The 20,380-nt window shown below is 49.8% G+C and overlaps 1 protein-coding gene across 3 annotated transcripts in view; it reads left to right on the top strand.

Moving 5' to 3' along the window:
- The window catches only part of ACTN1 (actinin alpha 1), a 96,509-nt gene that overhangs the window by 44,553 nt on the left and 31,576 nt on the right, over positions 1–20,380 (top strand). For all 3 annotated transcript variants that reach the window (XM_055303618.1, XM_055303620.1, XM_055303619.1), the window contains exons 2-3: positions 8,615–8,729; positions 13,028–13,147. In XM_055303618.1, the coding sequence (XP_055159593.1) occupies positions 8,615–8,729; positions 13,028–13,147 (235 nt within the window). The remainder of the gene's footprint in view (positions 1–8,614; positions 8,730–13,027; positions 13,148–20,380) is intronic.

The following is a 20,380-nucleotide window of genomic DNA, read 5'->3' on the forward strand; positions in this document are numbered from 1 at the left end:
GTGATCGTGTAATGTTCCATTAAGTGGATGAATCATAATTTACTTTACTAATGCTCTATTAATATAATTTCAGGCCATTTCTAGTTTTTTCCTCTCCAGTAAGGCTGACAAGAACATTTTCATACTCATGCCTTTTATTTAGCATTACTTACCCCGTAAGCATTTAGCTTTCCCCGGGGTGGGGGGGTGGTATCACATCGGCCTGCCTGCTGTGACATGCTGCAGGCCTTGTCCCTGTACCTACCCTGCAGTGGGAATTAGCAGGAACTTATTTTTTGCAAAGGTAACAAATGAAAATTGGTACCTTTGTTTCAGTTCACAAAGTATGGCAGTGTGTGTGACACATCTAATTGTCCCTGGTGCCAGGTTATCAGTCCTCGATCAAGCCCTAATGAGGGGAGGCCCCACTACTCCTGGCAGGAAGTCCTGTCAGCTTTTGCTCCCAGACCCCTAGATGGCTGGTGGCAGCTGTGGTGTTAGGAGGGGTACCTGTGCTAAGCACTGTTTTGTGCTCAGTGCTCGTGTCAACACATTGTACACTCCTATGTGTGCCACTTTTTTTTGTTAGGAGACTTAGAAAGATTTCATGTGGAGCGCCTGGGTGGCTCAGTCAGTTAAGCATCTGCCTCGGGCACAGGTCATGATCCTAGGGTCTTGGGATTGAGCCCTGCATTGGGCTCCCTGCTCAGGGGGAGCCTGCTTCTCCCTTTCCCTCTGCTGCTCCCCCTGCTTGTGCTCTCTCTGTCAAATAAATAAAGTATTAAAAAAAAAAAAAGATTTCATGTTTTCCCACAGTAGAGCCAGAGACTCTAGGGGCCTTTTATTTTTTTTAATTAAAAAAAAATTTAATTTCTAAGTGCTCTCTACACCCAACGTAGGGCTCCAGCTCACAGCCCCTGAGATCAAGAGTCACATGCTCTATGGACCCAGCCAGCCCGGAGCCCCAGCCCCACTCTCCTTACGCTTGTCCCTTCTGCTCACTTATTAAACCTCTTTGAGAGGCAGCCCGGGTGGCTCAGCGGTTTGGCGCCTGCCTTCAGCCCAGGGCCTAATCCTGGAGACCAGGGATCGAGTCCCACAACAGGCTCCCTGCATGGAGCCTGATTAAGAAGCACTTCCTCTGCCTGTGTCTCTGCTTCTCTCTCTGTGTCTCTCGTGAATAAATAAATGAAATCTTAAAAAAAAAAACCTCTTTGAGGCTTCATTTCCTCATCTGTAAATAAGGCAGAATGATAGCGCCTGGCTCACAGTGTTGTTATGAAGATATATGAGTTAAAGGGGGTAGAGCACTCAGAAGAGGGTCTTGTATACACCAAGTGCTTAGTAGATGTTAGCCACTAATACTGTTCTTTTATATGGCATATGTTTGTCTCCTCTAGGTTCTTGACTGGTGGTGGTCTTTGGTTGTCACCACGTGAAATGAGGAGATGTTAGCGGCATCTCATGGGAGGGTCCAGGGTTGCTGCTGAACATCCTGTGACGCATAGGACAGGCCCCCTGACCCCTGACAAGAAACCAACCTCAAATATCAATAGTACGGAGGTTGAGAAGCCCTGCTCACACGTTTAAGTGTGACTCTTGGTAACTGAGCTCTTTAAACACATCTCTAAAGTAACATTTTTAAGGACTGTCTTGGTCTCTTAAAGAATCAGCATAAGGGACTTAGCTCAGTCCCCAGGGTTATGTGGATCCCTTCCCAGCACCCTCACCAAGCACGTGCCTTTGGCAGATTGCACACTGTACATACAACGTTTGGTCTGTTTATTACATTGAACTGTAGTCTTCCCGGCACTTTCCTAATAATGGTAGCCACCATTCATTGAGCCTTATGCGTGGGTGATTGTACTCAGTAGTTGACATGTATTTGCAGCATTGCTCCTCACCATCTTTTGAGGTGGGTTCTATTCTTTTTTTTTTTTTTTTTCCAATGAGAGAGAGAGGCAGAGACATCTAGGCAGAGGGAGAAGCAGGCTCCATGCAGGAAGCCCGACATGGGACTCAATCCTGGGTCTCCGGGATCACACCCTGAGCTGAAGACGGCGCTAAACTGCTGAGCCACCCAGGCTGACCAGGTTCTATTCTTACACCCGTTTTACAGATGTGGAGATTAAGTAAAGTCACTTGCCTAAGATCACTCAGCAGCAGAGCTGAGACTGGATCTGGGTCAGTCTTGCTCTAGAATCTGTTTCTCACTTTGCTTCCTGCCTTGTCCTGCCTGGGGCTGTACCTAACAAGCTTATTTACTCATTCACAGGAAGGTCTTTCAAATCTTTGAGGTAAGCTGCTGAGTCCTCTCTTCTGTCCTCTGATCAGAGAGCCCCAGGTCTCAGAGTTACCTGCAAAGACATGTTTCTGACCTGCTCACCATCCAGAATGCTCTCCCATGTCTTGGTAACCACCTCTCTGCTTCCTGGCCCTGCTCCCCTCACCTCTCTCCCCCATGCTGCCTCTAGAGAGGCTGCCCATCCCACGCCAGCTCTCCCGATGCTCCAGCAGCTCAGACTCTGTGCCAGTGCTGACCGGTCACCCAGATTCCACTTGATCGGTAGTGTCACTTAACAGTGACCCATTTTCTTTCTTTTTTTTTTTTTTAAGATTTTATTTATTTATTCATGAGAGATACAGAGGCAGAGACACAGGCAGAGGGAGAAGCAGGCTCCATGCAGGAAGCCTGATGTGGGACTCAATCCCGGGACTTGGGGATCACGCCCTGAGTCAAAGGCAGACGCTCAACCACTGAGCCACCCAGGCGTCCCAACAGTGACCCATCTTCAATGATACTCCACAAGATTCAGCCTACCTGTACCTGCACCTGAAATCCACAATGTCCTGATGGAACAGGAAGTATATGGGACGGGGAGTCAGGAGGCTGGATTGTGAACATACCCAACTTTGTAGCCTGGGAAAAGCCACTTGCCTTTTCTGATCATGTGATGATCAGAAACACTTTACTGTGTTGTAAAGTGAGGCTCTGACTTGGTTGCTGTTAGCAGGGCTTCCACCACTAGCATTCTTCGATGAAATGTGTTGAGCAGCAAGAACTTGTAATAATTGTAGTTCTAATTATTGTGGTAGCAGTGATAAGATGTAATTATTGGGCAGCCACTCTGTCCCAGGTTCTCTTAGTGTTTTTTTTAGTTTTTAAAGATTTTATTATTCATGAGAGACACAGAGACAGAGACACAGAGGGAGAAGCAGGCTCCATGCGGGGAGCCTGGTACGGGACTTGATCCCGGGACCCTGGATGAGTGCCTTGACACAAAGCCATGTTGAGTCATTTGCCCACGGTGACCACCTGATCAGAAGTGGTTGGACCTGGGATTTACATTGTCTTCTTTAGAGTGAATCTTTCCAGTCTTGGATCCTTGCTCTGTAGAGTGATCCTGAGCAAGTCCTGTGACCTTCCTATGTTTCAGCATCTCGTGTTCAATGCTCCCTTCTTCCACTAAGATGAAGTCTATGAATGCTGCTTCACTTTAGAGGCTCAGCCTCGGACTCATGCTTATGGGGGGGGGATCCTCTGTACCCCAGATTCCAGCTGAATGTGATTATTCAGAGATTCTTTTAGCATCTAAAATATAGACAATGATGATGATAGTGACTATTTCTTACACGTTTGCTGTATTTCAAACATTAATATCATTATTAACATAAATTAGCAATATTAAGGTTAATCTCTTTTTTATAATATTTTTATGCTCTAATTTTACTTACTTAATTTTCATCACAGTTCTGCCTGGTGGATGCCATCATCTGTCCCCATTTTACAGATTCGAAAACAGGCCCAAGTAGGCCCGTGTGACTAGGGTCACATTCTAGCGCATCTGAGCTGGGACTGGCGGACAGCATGTTCTCAAAAGCCATTTGCCTTCTCAACACGTTGTAAAGGACATATGTACTTGTTAAAGATATAATGGAAAGATGTTAGAGGATTCTCTGTGGCAGCAGGACTGTGAGACCCTTAGAGAAGGTAGACAAAGATGCTTCTCCATGGCCAGCTCCATGGAACTCAGCCTGAGCTCAAGCACCCTCCCCCTCCTCCCCTGTCATGATGTGTCTGTCTGTCCCCTCCACTGTATACTTGGGGCCTGGCCAAGCCTATTCACAGCCCTGAATTTCAACCCTGTTCATTAGATAGGGCTAGATATGCAGATTGGATATGGGTAGATGATTCAAGCTCAGAGAGAGGTTGAGTGGGGTCCATATTCTCTGTCAGCCCCTTCCTCTCCCCTAGCACCCTCAGAGGTTGCAGCAGGAGGAGGGTGAAATGGAAAAGGGAATCTGCAAGCACTTCCAGCAGCGACCCCAAGCCCATTTCCTGAGACCTCCCTGCATCCCTAAGCCCATTTCTGCAGCAGAGTGCATCTGCCAAAGGCCCATCAGCAACAACTTCAACTTCTTCTTCTTCTTCTTTCTTCTTTCTATTTCATTTATTTGAGAGAGAGCACAAGCAGAGAGAGGGGGAGAAGGAGAGGGAGAAGCAGACTCTCCACTGAGTAGGGAGCTCAACACAGGACCCTGGGATCATGACCTGAGCCCAAGGCAGATGCTTAACCAACTGAGCCACCCAGGTGCCCCCTATTAACAGCTTCTATCTTTTTAGACTGGGAGCTGAAGAAGGACCCAGTGATGAGGCTCTTGGAGCAAGGAGAAGGTCTGATAGGGTGAGGTGGTGTTGGGACCAAGGCAATGAATTGGCCCCCTGCCCTTCATTTGAATGAGGCTGGATGATAGTCCTTCTGGGGTGGCACTACTCACTGTGCTGGGCTGTCTGGGCTGGAGGCCATGGGGCCCTGGGTCTCTAGCCAGGGGCATCCCTGTGGCTATTGGCTTTTCCTCCTTGCTGAACCCCTGGGGCACTGCTAAGGGGCTTGAAGCTCACGACCAAGATCTGTTTGTGCATCTTCACCAGCAACTGGGACATCTCCACCCTTCGCGTTTCTGGTGGAAATTACTTGATCTCTATGTTATGAATCCAGTTTATTAAACTCTTTACTGAGGAGCTTGTGGAGGACTGCCCCGGCCAGGGAACCATGAATCTTCAGTCTCAGACACAACAGGTGGGGTTGTAGCTGGACAAGAGGAGATAGCTGCGTGGTGTGCCTGGAAGCCCACATCGCTCCTCCCCACTCCGTTACCCCTTTGGTTTCTTCTCTGTTGCGGAGAAAGCCAAATCACAGGTGTTCTGTACTGTATACAACAATTTTAGTCCTTCCCCATAATACATCAGAGTTCTCAGACACACTGGGTGTCATTGTGGAGCTCGGGCACTAGTTTCAGAGTGGGACCCAGACAGAGTTTGGTGGCTTAGGGCAGGGAGGTGGCTGCAGGCTGGGGGGCGCAGAGCAGTGAAACCACCGGTAGGTTTCAGGGGAGCTGCTTTTCCTTCCCCGCTTTCTAAGTGACAGGCATTTCATGAGTGTTTTCTAGCTAATCCTCTTGGGTTTATAAAGTGCTTTCACTGTCTCCCTTTCACTGGTCAGGGAGCTAAAGTTTAGGGAGGGTAATCTCAAAGTCACTCAGCTGGCACATGGTCGATTTGGGCATCAAACCCAGATCTGGTGCGCCCCAACAGGCATGTTCTCAGTGACCCGGTTATCTCCACTGTGCCCTACCTCTGCTTGAGCTGCGTGGGAGGTGCTCACCCGCCCCTTCAAGGCAGTCCCCTGCGGGCTGAGGATAGGAGACCCAGGGATTTAACCCAGTGCAATGCCGTGCAGCTGGAGGCCTCAGAAGCAGGCCTTTGTGTGGGAGCCGTGAGCAAACACAGGTGCATTTCTGTCTTCCAGAGCTTGGAACCTGGCTTCCCCAGGAAATGCGGCTGGCTGCTTTCAGCAGCATTTTCCTCTTGCAAAAGCAGTATATATTTTTCAAAACCTGCCTCTTCTTCCTCTTGTCCCCAGCCCCTCTCCACAACTGAGTGATAAACAGATTTCACAGCTCCCCGCTGGGCCAAGATGCAGGTGATTCCCACCAGGACCTTGGCCAGATGGGACCTGAAACTATTCCCTGCTGTGGGGAAGGGAGGGGTGCAGGCGGGGGTCCAATTCACCTTGAGTGTGTAGAAAACCTCGGGCAGAGACTGAGTGCGGGCCTGGAAGGGAGAGGAGGGCAAGCGCTGTGGAAATTCCAGATGGTGGTAAATGAGAAAAGCCACCCTCCCCCCAGATATATACAGTATGTTGACACCGGGGTAGGTCCCAGCTGGGAGAGAATATGGAACCACAAAATAAATTCTCTTCAAGATAAATTCTCTTAATATATTTTTTAAAGATTTTATTAGAGAGAGAAATGATGAGACAGAGAGCACGAGCAATGGGGAGAAGCAGACTCCCCATTGAGCTGGGAGCCTGACGTGGGGTTCAGTCCCAGGACCCTGAGCTGAAGGCAGACACTTAACCACCTGAGACACCCAGGCGCCCCTCTAATATTTTTTGCAATAAAAAAAGTCTTAACAAAATGAAAAGAGAGGCTAAGTAACCTCTGGTCTCCTGCCAGGTTACAGTGCCAACACTAGAGGAAGGTCACCCAGTAAGTTTTCTTCCTCTGAGCTTACTTACACTTCTGGAGGTTCCCCGAGGGTGCTATTTGGTCCATCAACCCCTTGCCCCGATAACCATCCGGCATCATCCACAGGTGCAGTTGGGGCTTCCAGGACCCCCTCACCCCTGACTTTGCATGAATTCCTCACTGGCTCCTTCACCCAGTTACCCAATTTTTCCATCCACTAGAATGTCTGCTGCATAGGACAGGGGTTTTGCTTTTTTGTTCACTGCTGTGTGCCTGACTCTGTGCCCTGGGACTCTAGTAGGAAGAGCTCTGAGTTCACACCCTCAGGAGCTCCCATTCTGACAAGTGGTCAGCAAGCACCATGCAATGGTGGGATATGGGCAATGATGGAGTGGGCACAGAGTGCTTTGGGTTCTGTGCCCCCAACCCAGATGTTGTCATGGCTGGCTTTTAGGAAGGCTTCCAGGAGGAGGTGATATCTTAGCCTGATCTTGGAAGATGAGAGTGAGCTAGCCAAGCATGACATGGAGGACATTCCAGGTTGAGGATGAGTGTATATCCCCTGCCCACCCTCAGTCTGTATGCCAGTATTCCCGAAGCTTTTGTATAGCATACACATGCCTCTTTGCTGTCACGGGAGCAGACTGATCCACAGAGTTGGAACAGTGTTTGTCGGGAGGGAGAAGTCACCTATCTTGGTGAATTCCTAGTGAAGCATGATTGATTGATTGATTGATTGATTTTTAAAAGATTTTATTTATTTATTCATGACAGACACAGAGACAGAGAGAGAGGCAGAGACACAGGCAGAGGGAGAAGCAGGCTCCATGCAGGATCACACCCTGGCCTGAAGGCGGCGCTAAACCGCTGAGCCACCAGGCTGCCCGTGAAGCATGATTTAAAGATGAGGCCCAGACTTGGGGGTATCCTAATGCTGCCTCCTCCTCTCCACCTGCTGGACTGATACCATCTCTTCTTGCCCACAGGCTCTTCAACTCTTGCTTATAAACCTAAGCAGCCATTTCTTTACCCCTAATGGTATGGTGTTCCTCCCTCCTGCCTGTTCTTTGCCACTTCCCTTTGTTCCCCAGGGCAAGAGGAAGTGGTGGGGGAAGGGGGTCATGTGTCTGATGACCTTTCTTAGGAGAAGGGGGAGTTCTGGGGTGGCTGCTACTGCTTGAGTAACTCACTGCTCACCGTTGCAACTTTGCGGGGCGGGTGGGAGGAGAGCCGGACACGAGCTCTTGAGCCCCTGTGTAGTTGAGAGTGACATTTGGTGCATAGATGCCTGGAGTTGCCAAGAAGTAGTTTGGTTCTGAAACTAGAGAGCCCCTCTTTCTGTTTCCCATGGAACGTGACAGCAGGGGAGCAACCCCTGCCCACATTTTGGGCGGGCCTGGGAAAAGCCTGGGAAAGCACAGGCTTTTCTGTTTTTTGAGTCGCCCTGTTCCTTGTGTGAGCCACGAGGTGGTGCTGTTGGCATGGGACTGCTTGGTTATTCCAGAAGCCATTTCAGCCATTGCTGCCCCCCTATCCCCACCCTCTACCCCCTATCCTGCAGACTAGAAAGTCACAATAGAGATGGTCTTTCATTTAGTCTCCTTAGATGCCCTTTCTGGAATTCTTCCTCACACCTTTGCAGCTTGAGGTGCTTTGCACCCTGATGCCAGACCCACATAGTGCGCATTGGGGTCCTCGCCTTTCTCTCCTTGTCCTGATTCTGGGCCTCTGAACTCTTGAGTCCAGCAGGACTTAACTAATTCTTTCCCTTAGCCAGCTGCCAAATGGACCAAGATTTAATGAATGAATTTGCCCTGATTAATTAATAAAGGCTTAATCTGTTACCTCTGGGGTTTTTGTAACTGTGATGATGGAAACAAAGCCTTATTGAAGAGGTAAATTGCTGGCCCTTCGAACTGTGAGGGGAGTCACTAGAGGGTATTGCGTTGTCCATCCCACGTGTGCCCACCCACGCCTTACACACAGCAATTGGAGAGGGCATGAGGCAGGTAGGTCCTGGAGACCCACTGGGGCCCCTGTGAAGGCTCAGAGACCATGTGACTCATGGGGAGCCTGACTGCTTGCTCTTCTTTCCTTTGCCCAGACGTTCACAGCATGGTGCAACTCCCACCTCCGCAAGGCGGGCACGCAGATCGAGAACATCGAGGAGGACTTCCGGGATGGACTGAAGCTCATGCTGCTGCTGGAGGTCATCTCAGGTGAGGTGGGCCACCCTGGCCGAGGACGAGGTGCTGCCTGCTGGGTTCGGCCACTTTGGGAATGCTGCCCTGACATCTCTGCTTCTGCTCTGCCTTTGGTCATGGTGAGCTTTGGGTCTCTTGAAAGAAGTTGTGGGCGACATGTGTGAATTCAGACTAGGAGGCTGCGTTTGGTCCCAGCTCTGCTGCCAGCCATCCACACGTCCTTGGACAAGTCACTGCCTTTTTGCCTCAGCACTCTCATTTGCACAAAGAGGCAGTTTGAAGGGTAGTCTCAGAGGTCCCTTCCCCTCCAGAGTGCTAGGACTGCATGGTCATCATGTAACCATGACTGACCATCTCTAAACTGTGGCTTCACTAGTCCCTCTCTTCCTTTATCTAGAGGATCCCGCTTCCTTATCTGGCCTCCAGTGTAGAATCTGGATGTCCAGAAATCTGGAGGGACAGCTCCTCTTGAATGCAGAGCTCCTCTTTCTTATGAATACCTTTCCTCCACCATTCCTTAGAGGTTGATAGTTCCAACATTCTTATCTTGGTTTATACACTGGGTGATCTTAGCTACTCTCTTCACTTTACCTTCTGCCTTGATGCCAGTGAGTCCCAGACTTCCTCGCAGTCCAGCCTTTTCCCTCAGGCCCCATATAGACCCAGATGTCCCACAGCACCCCCCGCTCCCCAGCATGCCCAAGACTACCCCTGGCCCTGACAGATCTCTTTCCTCCTATAATCTTTTTTTTTTTTTTTCCAAGATCGTATTTGTTTATTCATGAGTAATACAGACACAGGCAGAGGGAGAAGCAGGCTCCTCACAGAGAGCCTGTTGCGGGACTCTATCCTCGGACCTGGGATCAGGCCTTGAGATGAAGGAAGATGCTCAACCGCTAAGCCACCCAGGTGTCCCTCCTCCTATTATCTTAATCATCTTCTCCCGAACCTAATGTAGGAATTAGAGACAGCTCTTCCTCTGCTTTGCTTGCCAACTTGGCATTCAGGTTATGTTCATTCTATTTCCTTCTTCTGTTACCTTTTAACTTCTGTTGCGTGGTGTCAGTATGGGCCTGCATCAGCTTTACCCCAATGATCCGCAGAGGCCTTTGACCCCCTCCCAGCTCCTTCTACACCGCCACAGTCCCATCACCCACACTGCAGCCAGAGAGGCCATCTGACGGCCCAAATATGGTCTCGCTGTTCCCTGCTTAGAACCCTTCAGAGCCTTCCCAGGGCTCGAAGCCTGCAGCCCACATTCCTTAGTATAGCTTGCAGGATCCATTGTGAGCTGGCACCTGTTTTGTGTTCAACTGACTTCCCAAAAAGGTATCAGACCTCAGGCCCTCTGCCACCCCAAGAGACAGGCAGTCCTCACCACGGACACGCTCTCTGCACTTCTGCAGAAGCTCCAATTGACTTGTTCCCCAACACTTTGAAATATCCACTTGCAGGTGAAATCTGTGTGTTGTGGGGTGGGGGTAGGGCTGGGGGGTTGTGTGTGCGTGGTAGAAATCTACTGAACATGAAACTTAGCATTTTGAACATTTTCGATTTCACTAAGTACTAAGTACATTCACATTGCTGTGCAGCCACCGCCAACCATCTGCAGACCTCTCTGTCATCCTGCACGGAGATTCCGTGCCCTGGAAACAGCGACTGCCCATTCCCTTCTCCCTTGAGCCCCTGGCAGTCACCCTTCTCTTAGTCTGTTTGACTGTTCTCAGCACTTCGTATGAGTGGACTCATCCAGTATATGTCCTTTTGTGACTTATTTCATCGTGACGTCTTGCAGGGTCATCCATGTGCAGGCTCTCCTTCCTTTTTAAGGCTAATATTCGTTGCAGGTGCATACCGCATTCTGTTTATCCATTCATCTTCTCTTGGACGTTTGTGCTGCTTCTATCTTGTGGTTATTGCAAAAAGCACTGCTGTGAACACAGGTGTACATCTACCTGTTTGAGCCCCTGCTTTCAAGTTTTTTGGGTATAAACCCAGAAGTGGAATTGCTGGATCATATAGTAATTCTGTGTTTAATATTTTTTAGCTACTGCCATACTGTTTTCCTCTAACTGCCTTTCCTTTTAGAATGTCCTTCACTGCCTCCTCTTCCAACATTTCTTAGTTTAAACAAACCTAGTATTCTTTTTCATTCTTTAAAACTCAGCTCAGGGTTTCTGTCCAGGAAAGCTTTCCCCATAAGAGTGGCTGCTCAACTCTGGGCTCCTGTAACATCCCATTAATTCTTTGGTCATGTCAGTTTTCCCACAGCATGATCATTTTTGGCCCATTTGTTCTTTTCCCCATCTCACCCTGAGCTGCTTGGGGGGACGGGATGGTCTCATCTCTGTGTCCCAAGTGCTCAGGATTGTACTTGGCATGTATGTGATGCTCAACAAATATCAGAGTGACCAGATGCCCTGAAGTGGGCTTTTCTGCATAACCACCACTGAACAGGTGGGCCTGTGCCCAAGGGGGACCTGTGCACGTCTGTGAAGGGGGCTTGTCTCTTCCCCTGGAGTGGGGGACATTGAGTCACTAAGATGTTGCCATTTCGTCCTCGAACGTCTTTGAGGTGGGTAGAATGACAGAAGGAAGGGATGGCTGCCCCTCAAGGTCCTCTAAGTGGTGTCCCTGGACTACTGACACCAGAACCCACGGGACCGCTTCTCCACCTGCACATTCACCCCAAACTTCGTAAATCAAAAACTTAGGAGGCAGGGAGAGGGGGCTGGGTATCTGAAGTTTGAGAACTGCTGGCCTTGCTGCCTCCCCTGTCCCAATGAAGTCCTGTGCTGGCCAGTGTGTACAGTTGGGGGCTGGCTAGGGAGCCCGTGCTTGGCAGGATTAAGGGCTGGGGCTTCAGCAGAAGAGCCTTCAGCCTGCAAGGTGGGGGAGTGGGATGGGGTGTCACCTTATCCATCCTATGAGAGGGAGTCCCTGTGGCATTTCATCTGCCCAGGAGCTTGGTAGAGTACCTTGTTGGGGAGGCCAAGCAATGACCACAGCCTTGGGAGAACCACTAGTGGAAAGTCTTAATTTAATCATAAAACCCCAGCTGTGCTTCCCTGGAGCTGCCAGGCCTAATCATATCTGCGGCAGGAAGTCTGTTCTCTAGAAGTTGGGGGGTTGGGAGGCCCCCTGGAGAAGTGCTGCTCCCACATCGTGGCTGCCCTGCTCTCAGCCAGGCTACTAATGTGCTGGGTGTGGCGGGGAGGGGACGTGTGGTTAGGTGGGGCTGGAGACTGTGGCAGGTGCAAGGGTCCTGAGTCTCGGACTCCAGGCTGATAGTTCTTAGCATTTTGGGGTCTCTGGCCTTTTAGAGACTCTAAAGCTATGTGCCCCTTCCCCAGCTATGGGCATGCGTATAACCCATTTTTAGTTTTAGTTTATTTATTTATTTATTTTTTAAAAGGTTTTATTTATTTGAGAGAGAGAAGGACCAGGGGGAGGGGCAGAGGGAGAAGCAGACTCCCTGCTGAGCAGGGAGCCTGCCCTTAGTTTTAGTTTAAAAGGGGTCCCTGAGGGCCTCTGTTGTAAGCTGGAAGTGCTCACCCTTGCTGGGGTGTTTGGAGAACTGGCTCTTTGCCTGCAGCTTCTGGTCCTGGAACCTGAGTTGGAGGAGGGGGTGGGCTGCTGGTGGAGAGTTGTCTTAGAGCTGAGCCAAGGATGCCCACGAGAGGCAGCGGTTCTCGAGTAAGAGAGGAACACTGTGGGCAGCTCCACGTAAACACTAGGGAACTTTTTCAGAATATTCTAAAGTGCCCACACATCTCCCCAGGCCAAACAGTATGGATTAGAAGGGATTGGATGCCTTTGCGTGTGCAGTTCCTTCTGCCTTGACCATCACTCCCTGCTGCCTCAGCCTGGCTGCCCTCCCACTCAGAGGCCCTTCCTGACTGTTCCACAACTCCTTCATCCCCCACCTGCCCTCCTCTGCATCCTCTTTTTAAGCATTTATCTTTCTCGGTGTTTGTTCATGTGCGTACATTTGTGTGTCTCTCTGTTGAAGGTCTGTCTCCTCCTGGTCCGTAAGCGCATGGAGGCAGGGAACTGTTTTGCTCACCCCTGTATTCCTAGTGCCCAGCCAAGTCCCTGACACGTGGGGCTGAATTACAGATCTGTTGGGTGGAGGCAAGTGGTAGGTTTGAGAAGTGGCAGGAAAGGCAGGGTCCACTCTCTCTGTTGATCCCTGCTGGTGGTGGTGGGAGGGGCACTCAGCTGCACCTGGGTGAGGGTATCATGAGAGCAGCCCCACTCCTGGGAAACAGCATCTGACCACCCCCCCCCCCTCCCTCTTGGTCCGTATTCAGGGGAGCGCTTGGCCAAGCCGGAGAGAGGCAAAATGAGAGTGCACAAGATCTCCAACGTCAACAAGGCCCTGGATTTCATAGCCAGCAAGGGTGTCAAGCTCGTGTCCATTGGAGCTGAAGGTGAGTGAGGCCTTCTCTGGCTGCTCCACCACACCTCATATCCTGCTTCCTGTTCTCTTGGCCTTTTCTGCCCTGACTCCTGGGTTCCCACACCCCCTGGGTGCATTTGGAAGTGGGGCTGCCAGCACCCCCATCTGGTCAACCTATGGATTCTTCATTTAACAACTACGATTCCCATCTAGTCTCAGCACCCCCCACATCTAAAGTGCCCACACATCTCCCCAGGCCAAGCAGTATGGATTAGAAGGGGTTGGGTGCCTTTGCATATGCAGTTCCTTCTGCCTTGACCATCACTCCCTGCTGCCTCAGCCTGGCTGCCCTCCCACTCAGAGGCCCTTCCTGACTATTCCACAACTTCTTCCCTGGAAAAGCAAGGGCTCACCTTGATGCTGACCGCCTCCAACCAAATCCTGGTGCCATGAGATCCTGTGAGAGTGGCATGCCACCTCCCTCACCCACAGGCCTGTCTGCTTTGCTGCCCGAGGCAGGGAATTCTGTTGCCTGGAGAGTGTCAGACACGGGTTGGGTGGAGGGTGAAGGCTGCCCTGAGGCCCCACGGAGCCCCGGGAAGACCAATGTCCAGAAGCCTTCAGGAACAATCTTTATAGCATTTCTCTGCAGATTAGCTTCTTGACTCTCTTTTCCTTCATTTGAAAAAAATTTTTTTAAAGCTCAATATAAATAGTTGTTAGTTTGTTCTTATTTAAAAGAGGCAGTCTTGTGTGCAGTGTGATGGCACTGAAGGATTTGGGGAGGGTAGAAGTGATTAGAACGGAATGTTGTGGCCAGGCCGTGTCAGGACTGCACCCCATGGATTCAGACGAGACTCACTGGGCCCCTGCTGTGTGGTGTCAGAAATCTAGAGAAAGTACAAGTTTCTATCCGTTCATTCATCATTGGAGGTATGTGCACGGCTGTGATCCCTGAGCACACAGGCTGTGGCAGGTACTGTGCCAAAGCCCTTTGTACCAGCGATCTCCTGGAACCCTCTCACAGACTCTCTGGTGGCTCTAATTATTATCCTCATTTGATGAGAAGGAAACACATGCCTAATAAGATGAAATAACTTACTTAAGATCCCAGTGTTGGTAAGTGGCAAAGCCAGAACTCAGGTCTGTATGATACCAAAGAAATGCCCCTGAAAAGTGGCCTCTTGAAGACGGTGGAGGACTTGCTCCAGTAAATCATAGAAGCAGATCTGTTTTCTGGTTGATGAGTTTAAAGCCCTCCCTTGCCCCCCTTTCTTCCTAGAAATTGAGGGATTTTATGTTGCTACATCAAACACAAATTTTAGCACAGTATTGGCAAACAATAGGCCGTGGTGTCAAATTCAGCTGGCATGGGTTTTCGTAAAAATTATCTGCTTTCCTGCTACTATTGGCAGAATAGTTGAGACAGTGACCGAATGGCCTGCAAAGCTGAAAATATTTCCTATCACACTTTTGCAGAAAAAATTTGCCAACCCCTACCTTACTGGGGACACAAGCTAACACTTGAGCAGTCATGGGTGGTGCCCCATGTGTCCCAGCACACCTTCAGCTGAAGCTGATGCCTTCCACGTCTGTGTGGCGCTAGCTCCTAACAGTGTGACACACACAGCAGGTGCTCAGAAAATGTTCAAAGGACTCACACATAGCAGGGTACTTGTTTTGTGAGTGGGGACATATTCTCTGCTTCTTAATAAGAAGAAAAGAGTAGTTTGCTCTGTTAGGGAAGATTAAAGACTTGGCTGAAAAAGTTTCAACTAAGCAGGGCTGGGAAACCAAAGAAGGTGGCGCTCAGCTGGTCTGGTGCAAGCTCACATGCCCACAGGGGCAAGTAAAGGATGTATGGGGGGGCAGGGGTGGTGGTAGGGAAGGGTGGGGATTGTGGAGAACTGGGGGTAGCACGTCCTAAGTGGGGCACCTGCCATGCAGATCTAATCATCTGTTGGGAATACAGGTCCAGCATTGCTAGATCTTCCAGTTTTTCAAAAGAAGCCAGAAATCCAGATTTTTAGAAAGAAAAATTAAATAGCTACCTCACAAATTAAAAACAAAACTGAAGTCCAAAGGGGAAGGTGGGAGAGAATAGCACTTGGTTCCAGCTCTTTGTCTGGCTAGACAGGATGCTGTCCCCATCTACTTGTGAGCAGGCCTGTAGGGTGACCATCAGCAGCCACATTTTATAATCAAGGCAGCCGAGGTTTAGAATAGTCGCTAGGGTGGAAGCAGGTGGTGTGGTTGAGCACGGTCTCTGGGCCAGACTGCTTCCACGTGGCAGAGCCAGGCTGAACCTGGGAGTCTGGGCTCTGGAGCTGGGGTCTGAACCTCTTCCCATCACTCCAGATGCGGTGCGTGGGGGCTGAGGACAAGACTTTCCTGTCTGCTTTTTCCTCAGCCACGGAGTGGCGGGTCAGCTTGGCTACGCTTGCTCCAGCAGAGGGTGAGGAGCAAAGACAGGTCTGGGCATAAACTCCATGCAGCACCTCAACCTTCCGGAAAGTCAGCTTAGCTGGCCACAGCTTTCTAATTTTTTTTCTTTTTCACACAGGCCTCGCTTCTTTAAAGATTTGGAAAGGCTCCTTCAACATGAGATAATCCTTCTCTTCTCACTGCCCTAGGGAGTCTGTGCGTTAGGCTGAGCCTTCCGCTTTGAAATCACCTCTCCCGTTTCATACTGAGTGCTAAGATCATGCTGGGGTGACTGCTCTGTTGTGCCAGGAAACTGGATGAGGCCACAAATGGGTTTTGTTTATTTTAATGAAATGAAGTTTACTGCTCTAGACTATAAAATAAAAGGCAGTGGAGCAGATCACTTGGAATGAGCTCTCGTAGGGGTTGGGGCGGGGAGAGATGCTGCTGGTTACCCTGAAGAACATTCTGGGCTGAGGGAAGCAGGCCCAGCGTGGGCAAGACCTCACGGTGGGATTATCACAGGGGGATTATCACACGGTGCAGGACTAGACTCTCATGAGCCCCTGAGGGGCACCGCCAGGCCCGGGAGACCCCGTGGACAGGCTGATTCTGGATAACGGGAAGGACCTATGGGCATGGAATGGAATGGGTGCCCTGGAGGGGTATATGGCCCCTGTTCCTGAAGGTGTTCAGGTGGAGGCTGAGGGCAAGGGACCTCCGTACATCCAGGAGGGATTAGAGTAGATCCTTGGGCTTTCCAGTACTGCACTTGATTTAGAATGTCTAGACTTAGTGGAATTGAGACTTGACCTAGGTGAGAGACTGGGATTTAACTAACTAGGTGAGAGGACCAGGAAGGATTTTTTATTTTTTTTTAATTTTTATTTTTATTTATGATAGTCACACAGATAGAGAGAGGGGCAGAGACACAGGCAGAGGGAGAAGCAGGCTCCATGCACCAGGAGCCCGACGTGGGATTCGATCCCGGGTCTCCAGGATCGTGCCCTGGGCCAAAGGCAGGCGCCAAACCGCTGCGCCACCCAGGGATCCCCAGGATTTTTTTATCCTAAGATCTTTGGGCGGGGAAAGTCTGATGGCTCTGGGTGCCAAGAGCCTGGGTATGGTCTTGAAGATTTATCCCCTGTCCTCAGGGCGGAGGGATGGTGGTGCAGTAGCTAAAGCATTGGTCTGCAAGCTGGTTAAGGGGGGGGGGGTCTGGTTTCTGTTGAGGGGGAATGTCTTCATTCTCTGAATCATGTGCAGGTGACTGCACCCCTGGAGTGGAGGCAGGAGGTAAATACAGGATGCCAACAGCTTCTTGGCTGGCTATAGACCAAGAATGGCAGAAACATGCCCCCCGACCCCCGCCGCCTTCTTCCCGCACCCACATCAGACAATCAGACATTGTAGTCTATCCTCATGTTTCTTTCACATGGCCCAGCTGTGGCCGTGGGACCTTCCTTTTAGACTCAGCATGCCTGGCAGCCCCCTGACATAAGCTGCTGGGAGATGGCGTGTCCCTGCTCCAGACATAGATGCCTGGGAAAAGGATTTGTCCTGGGGGTCGCTTGGGGGGCTACGCTCTGGGTGTGGGACAAGGAGCCAGTGGGCCCCGAGGCTAGGGTAGGGCGTGGGTGTCAACACACCCCACTCTTTTTGCCTGTACTTGGCTCTCCTGTTTCTTGTAGGATCTGGTATGAGTGAGAATTCAGTGAGCAAAAAATCCTGGCGGTTTCTGGGGAAGGGAGAGAGGAATAAGTATGCAAGACCCAAAAAAGAAGCCACTGTCTCCCTTAGTGCTGGGGAGGGCTGTGAGCCCAAGGCCAGCAGGAGGCCCAGGTATTTGGCCTTCGAAAGTAGGGCAGAAGAGGGGACCACAGGATGGGGGCACAGGTGGGGGCCGGGGCTGTAGTCACACTCTTGGAAAGGTCCGGTGGCCCCATTTTTTTAATGCCTCTTCTAGACCTTAAAAAGATGCCTCCTGTATTGAAAATGTCCATGAAATTTAAGTCTTGCATTTTCTACTCTTCATATCATAAAGATTTCTCCAAGTCATTAAAAACGTGTGAATGTCATTTTTAGTGGCTGTGTTAATTGTTTAGCACAGCTGTGCTCTGTTCCAGACCCGAGTCCTTCCCTGGAGGAGCCTGAGTGCAGCTCTGTTCTCCCAGCCACAGGCCTGGGTAACCTCTGCCTACACATGTGTAGTGCCCTCCGGTATTCATTCGTTCATTCATTTATTCAACAGATGTTGATGGACGGTTTTCTTTGTGCCAGGAGCTATGCTGGGCTCTAAGCAGTGATGTAAAACAAAAAAATTGTTCCCCTCATGGAGCTTATGTTCTGGAAGTGGGGAGAGAGAAAATACACACGCATGCACGCACGCACACACGCACGTGTCAGATGGAGAAGAGTCAAGCAGGGAGTAAAGTGGGAGGTTTCCAGGAGCAGATGAAGAGCAGATGGAGGGAGATGAGGGACCGTGGATACCCAGGGAAGAGAGAGCTACGGGGAGGCCGTGTAGCAGGAGGAGGTGGGGCCCCCTCCACTCTCAGGGCCTCACTGGGCATTGGCTTTGACTCTGAGTAAGATGGGAAGCCATGGGGGTTCTTTTTTTTTTTTTAATTTGTTTTTTTTATTTATTCATGATAGTCATACAGAGAGAGAGAGAGAGAGGCAGGGACACAGGCAGAGGGAGAAGCAGGCTCCATGCACCGGGAGCCCGATGTGGGATTCGATCCCGGGTCTCCAGGATCGCGCCCTGGGCCAAAGGCAGGCGCCAAACCCCTGCGCCACCCAGAGATCCCTAGCCATGGGGGTTCTGAGCAGAGGAGTGATGGGGGCAGGGGATTTACTCCGTCACACTGGTACTTGGTATATTCGCGGTTTCCAGCTTGGGGCCATGACAGGCTCTTTTATATGGCAGCCGTACCCTGCATGTCAGATTATTGGCTAGGCATAGATTCGTAGAGGTAGATTTCACTGTCAAAAAGTCAAACTTCAAGATGCTTGATCCTGTTGCCAAATTATTTCCCAGAAAGTGTATTGTTGTTTTTTGTTTTTAATAAGATTTATTTATTAGAGAGCAAGTGAGCCTGTGAACTTGCATGAGTGAGAGGGGCAGAGGGAAGGGAGAGAGAATCCAGAGCAGACTCTGCACTGAGCATGGAGCCCACATGGGATTTTATTTCATGACCCTATGGTCACGACCTGAACTGAAACCAAGAATCTGCCGCTTAAGCGACTGTACCACTCAGGGACCCCCAGAGAGTGTTTTTTTGTTTTTTAAAGATTTTATTTATTCATGAGAGACAGAGAGAGAGAGAGAGAGAGAGAGAGAGAGAGAGAGAGAGAAAATGAGAGAGGGGAACAGGCACAGGCAGAGGGAGAAGCAGGCTCCATGCAGGGAGCCCGACGTGGGACTCGATCCCAGGTCTCCAGGATCACGCCCTGGGCTGAAGGTGGCGCTAAACCACTGAGCCACCTTGGCTGCCCGTTTTTTGTTTTTTGTTTTTTGTTTTGAAACCAATTTACACTTCTAGCCACAGTGTCGTAGCTTGTTACCATCAACACACATTAAAGTGTTTTTAACTTTGCTAATTTAATAGCTGGGGAAATATCTTCTTTAATTACAAGGGAGATTGAGCATACTTATAAATTGGTTATATTTTGTGTTTTGTGAAGTATTTATTCAGGTCCTTTGCCTATTAGGAATTTAGGCTTTTTTCCTTATGAATTTATATAAACTGTTTAAATGTTGTAGATACGAAACCATTGGAAGTTACAAATGAAAGGGCATTTTTAAAAAACCAACTCATGGGGCACCTGGGTAGCTTAGTGGGTTGTGTGTCAGCCTTTGGCTCAGGTCATGATCCCAGGTCCTGGGATTGGGCTCCTTGCTCAGCATGGAATCTGCTTCTCCCTCTCCCTCTGCCACTCCTCTTGCTTATTCTCTCTCTCTCAAATAAAATCTTTATGAACTGATTCTTAACTACTACCTGCCTCTGTGTCCTCCCAGCATGTTCTGCAATGTGCTACCTGGCTGTTGTACATCTTCAAGAAGACGGTTGTACCCTACTCTGTTCTCTGTGTCTTATCCAGTTCCTCCCACTCAGATCTGTGCCCTGCTGGTGTCTGGGGCTCTGGGACGGGCTCTGAAAGGCCCTTGTTAGCAGGAAGAGTTACATCCTGTCTCCTGTCCAACGTGGTCACCTGTCCACCTCAGCACCCTAGCACAGGCTCAGCAGAGTCACCTGCCTCACTGGGAAGCAGCAGCAGTGCTCTGTACCTTGTTGGATATACAGCAGCATGCGGTGTTGCCCTCCCTTTTGAGAAAGGGGATGAGATCTTAGAATGTAGTTTCTTTAGTGGAATCTACTCTTGCTTAAGACACTTGTTGGAAGCAGACCCTAGTGAACATGGGCTCAGGATATCGGGAGTTCCTGGAAGTCACCCCTTCTCATGGTTCTTTTTGGTTTTTTTCCCCATAGTTAGTTTTTCAGGTTGGAAAAAATACGATATTCTTTGGATGCCAGACTGTTAGCTGAGAGTACCTTGCCATGGGGCTGAGTTACTGTCTCCTAGTTTGGAAGCAGGTGGAGGCAAGGAGTCTGCATTTGATTGTCATGGGCTTAGCCCCCAAGATCATAAAGAACTCCATGTCTTGGGCTCCTTAAGGACAGGTACTTATGTTTGTATTCCCTGCTTCTGGGCTTGATACAGAAAGAAAGAAAAAAAAAATTACTTCATAGAATTTATAGCATTTTTAAAGAAATCTAAAGTGTTGCTTAGACTGAATTTAGTGGGTTATCTCTTAACTGTGATCTGGAAGCTGTTG

This window comes from Nyctereutes procyonoides, unplaced genomic scaffold (assembly GCF_905146905.1).
Source record: "Nyctereutes procyonoides isolate TBG_1078 unplaced genomic scaffold, NYPRO_anot_genome, whole genome shotgun sequence".
In the NCBI taxonomy this organism is placed as follows: Eukaryota; Metazoa; Chordata; class Mammalia; order Carnivora; family Canidae; genus Nyctereutes; species Nyctereutes procyonoides.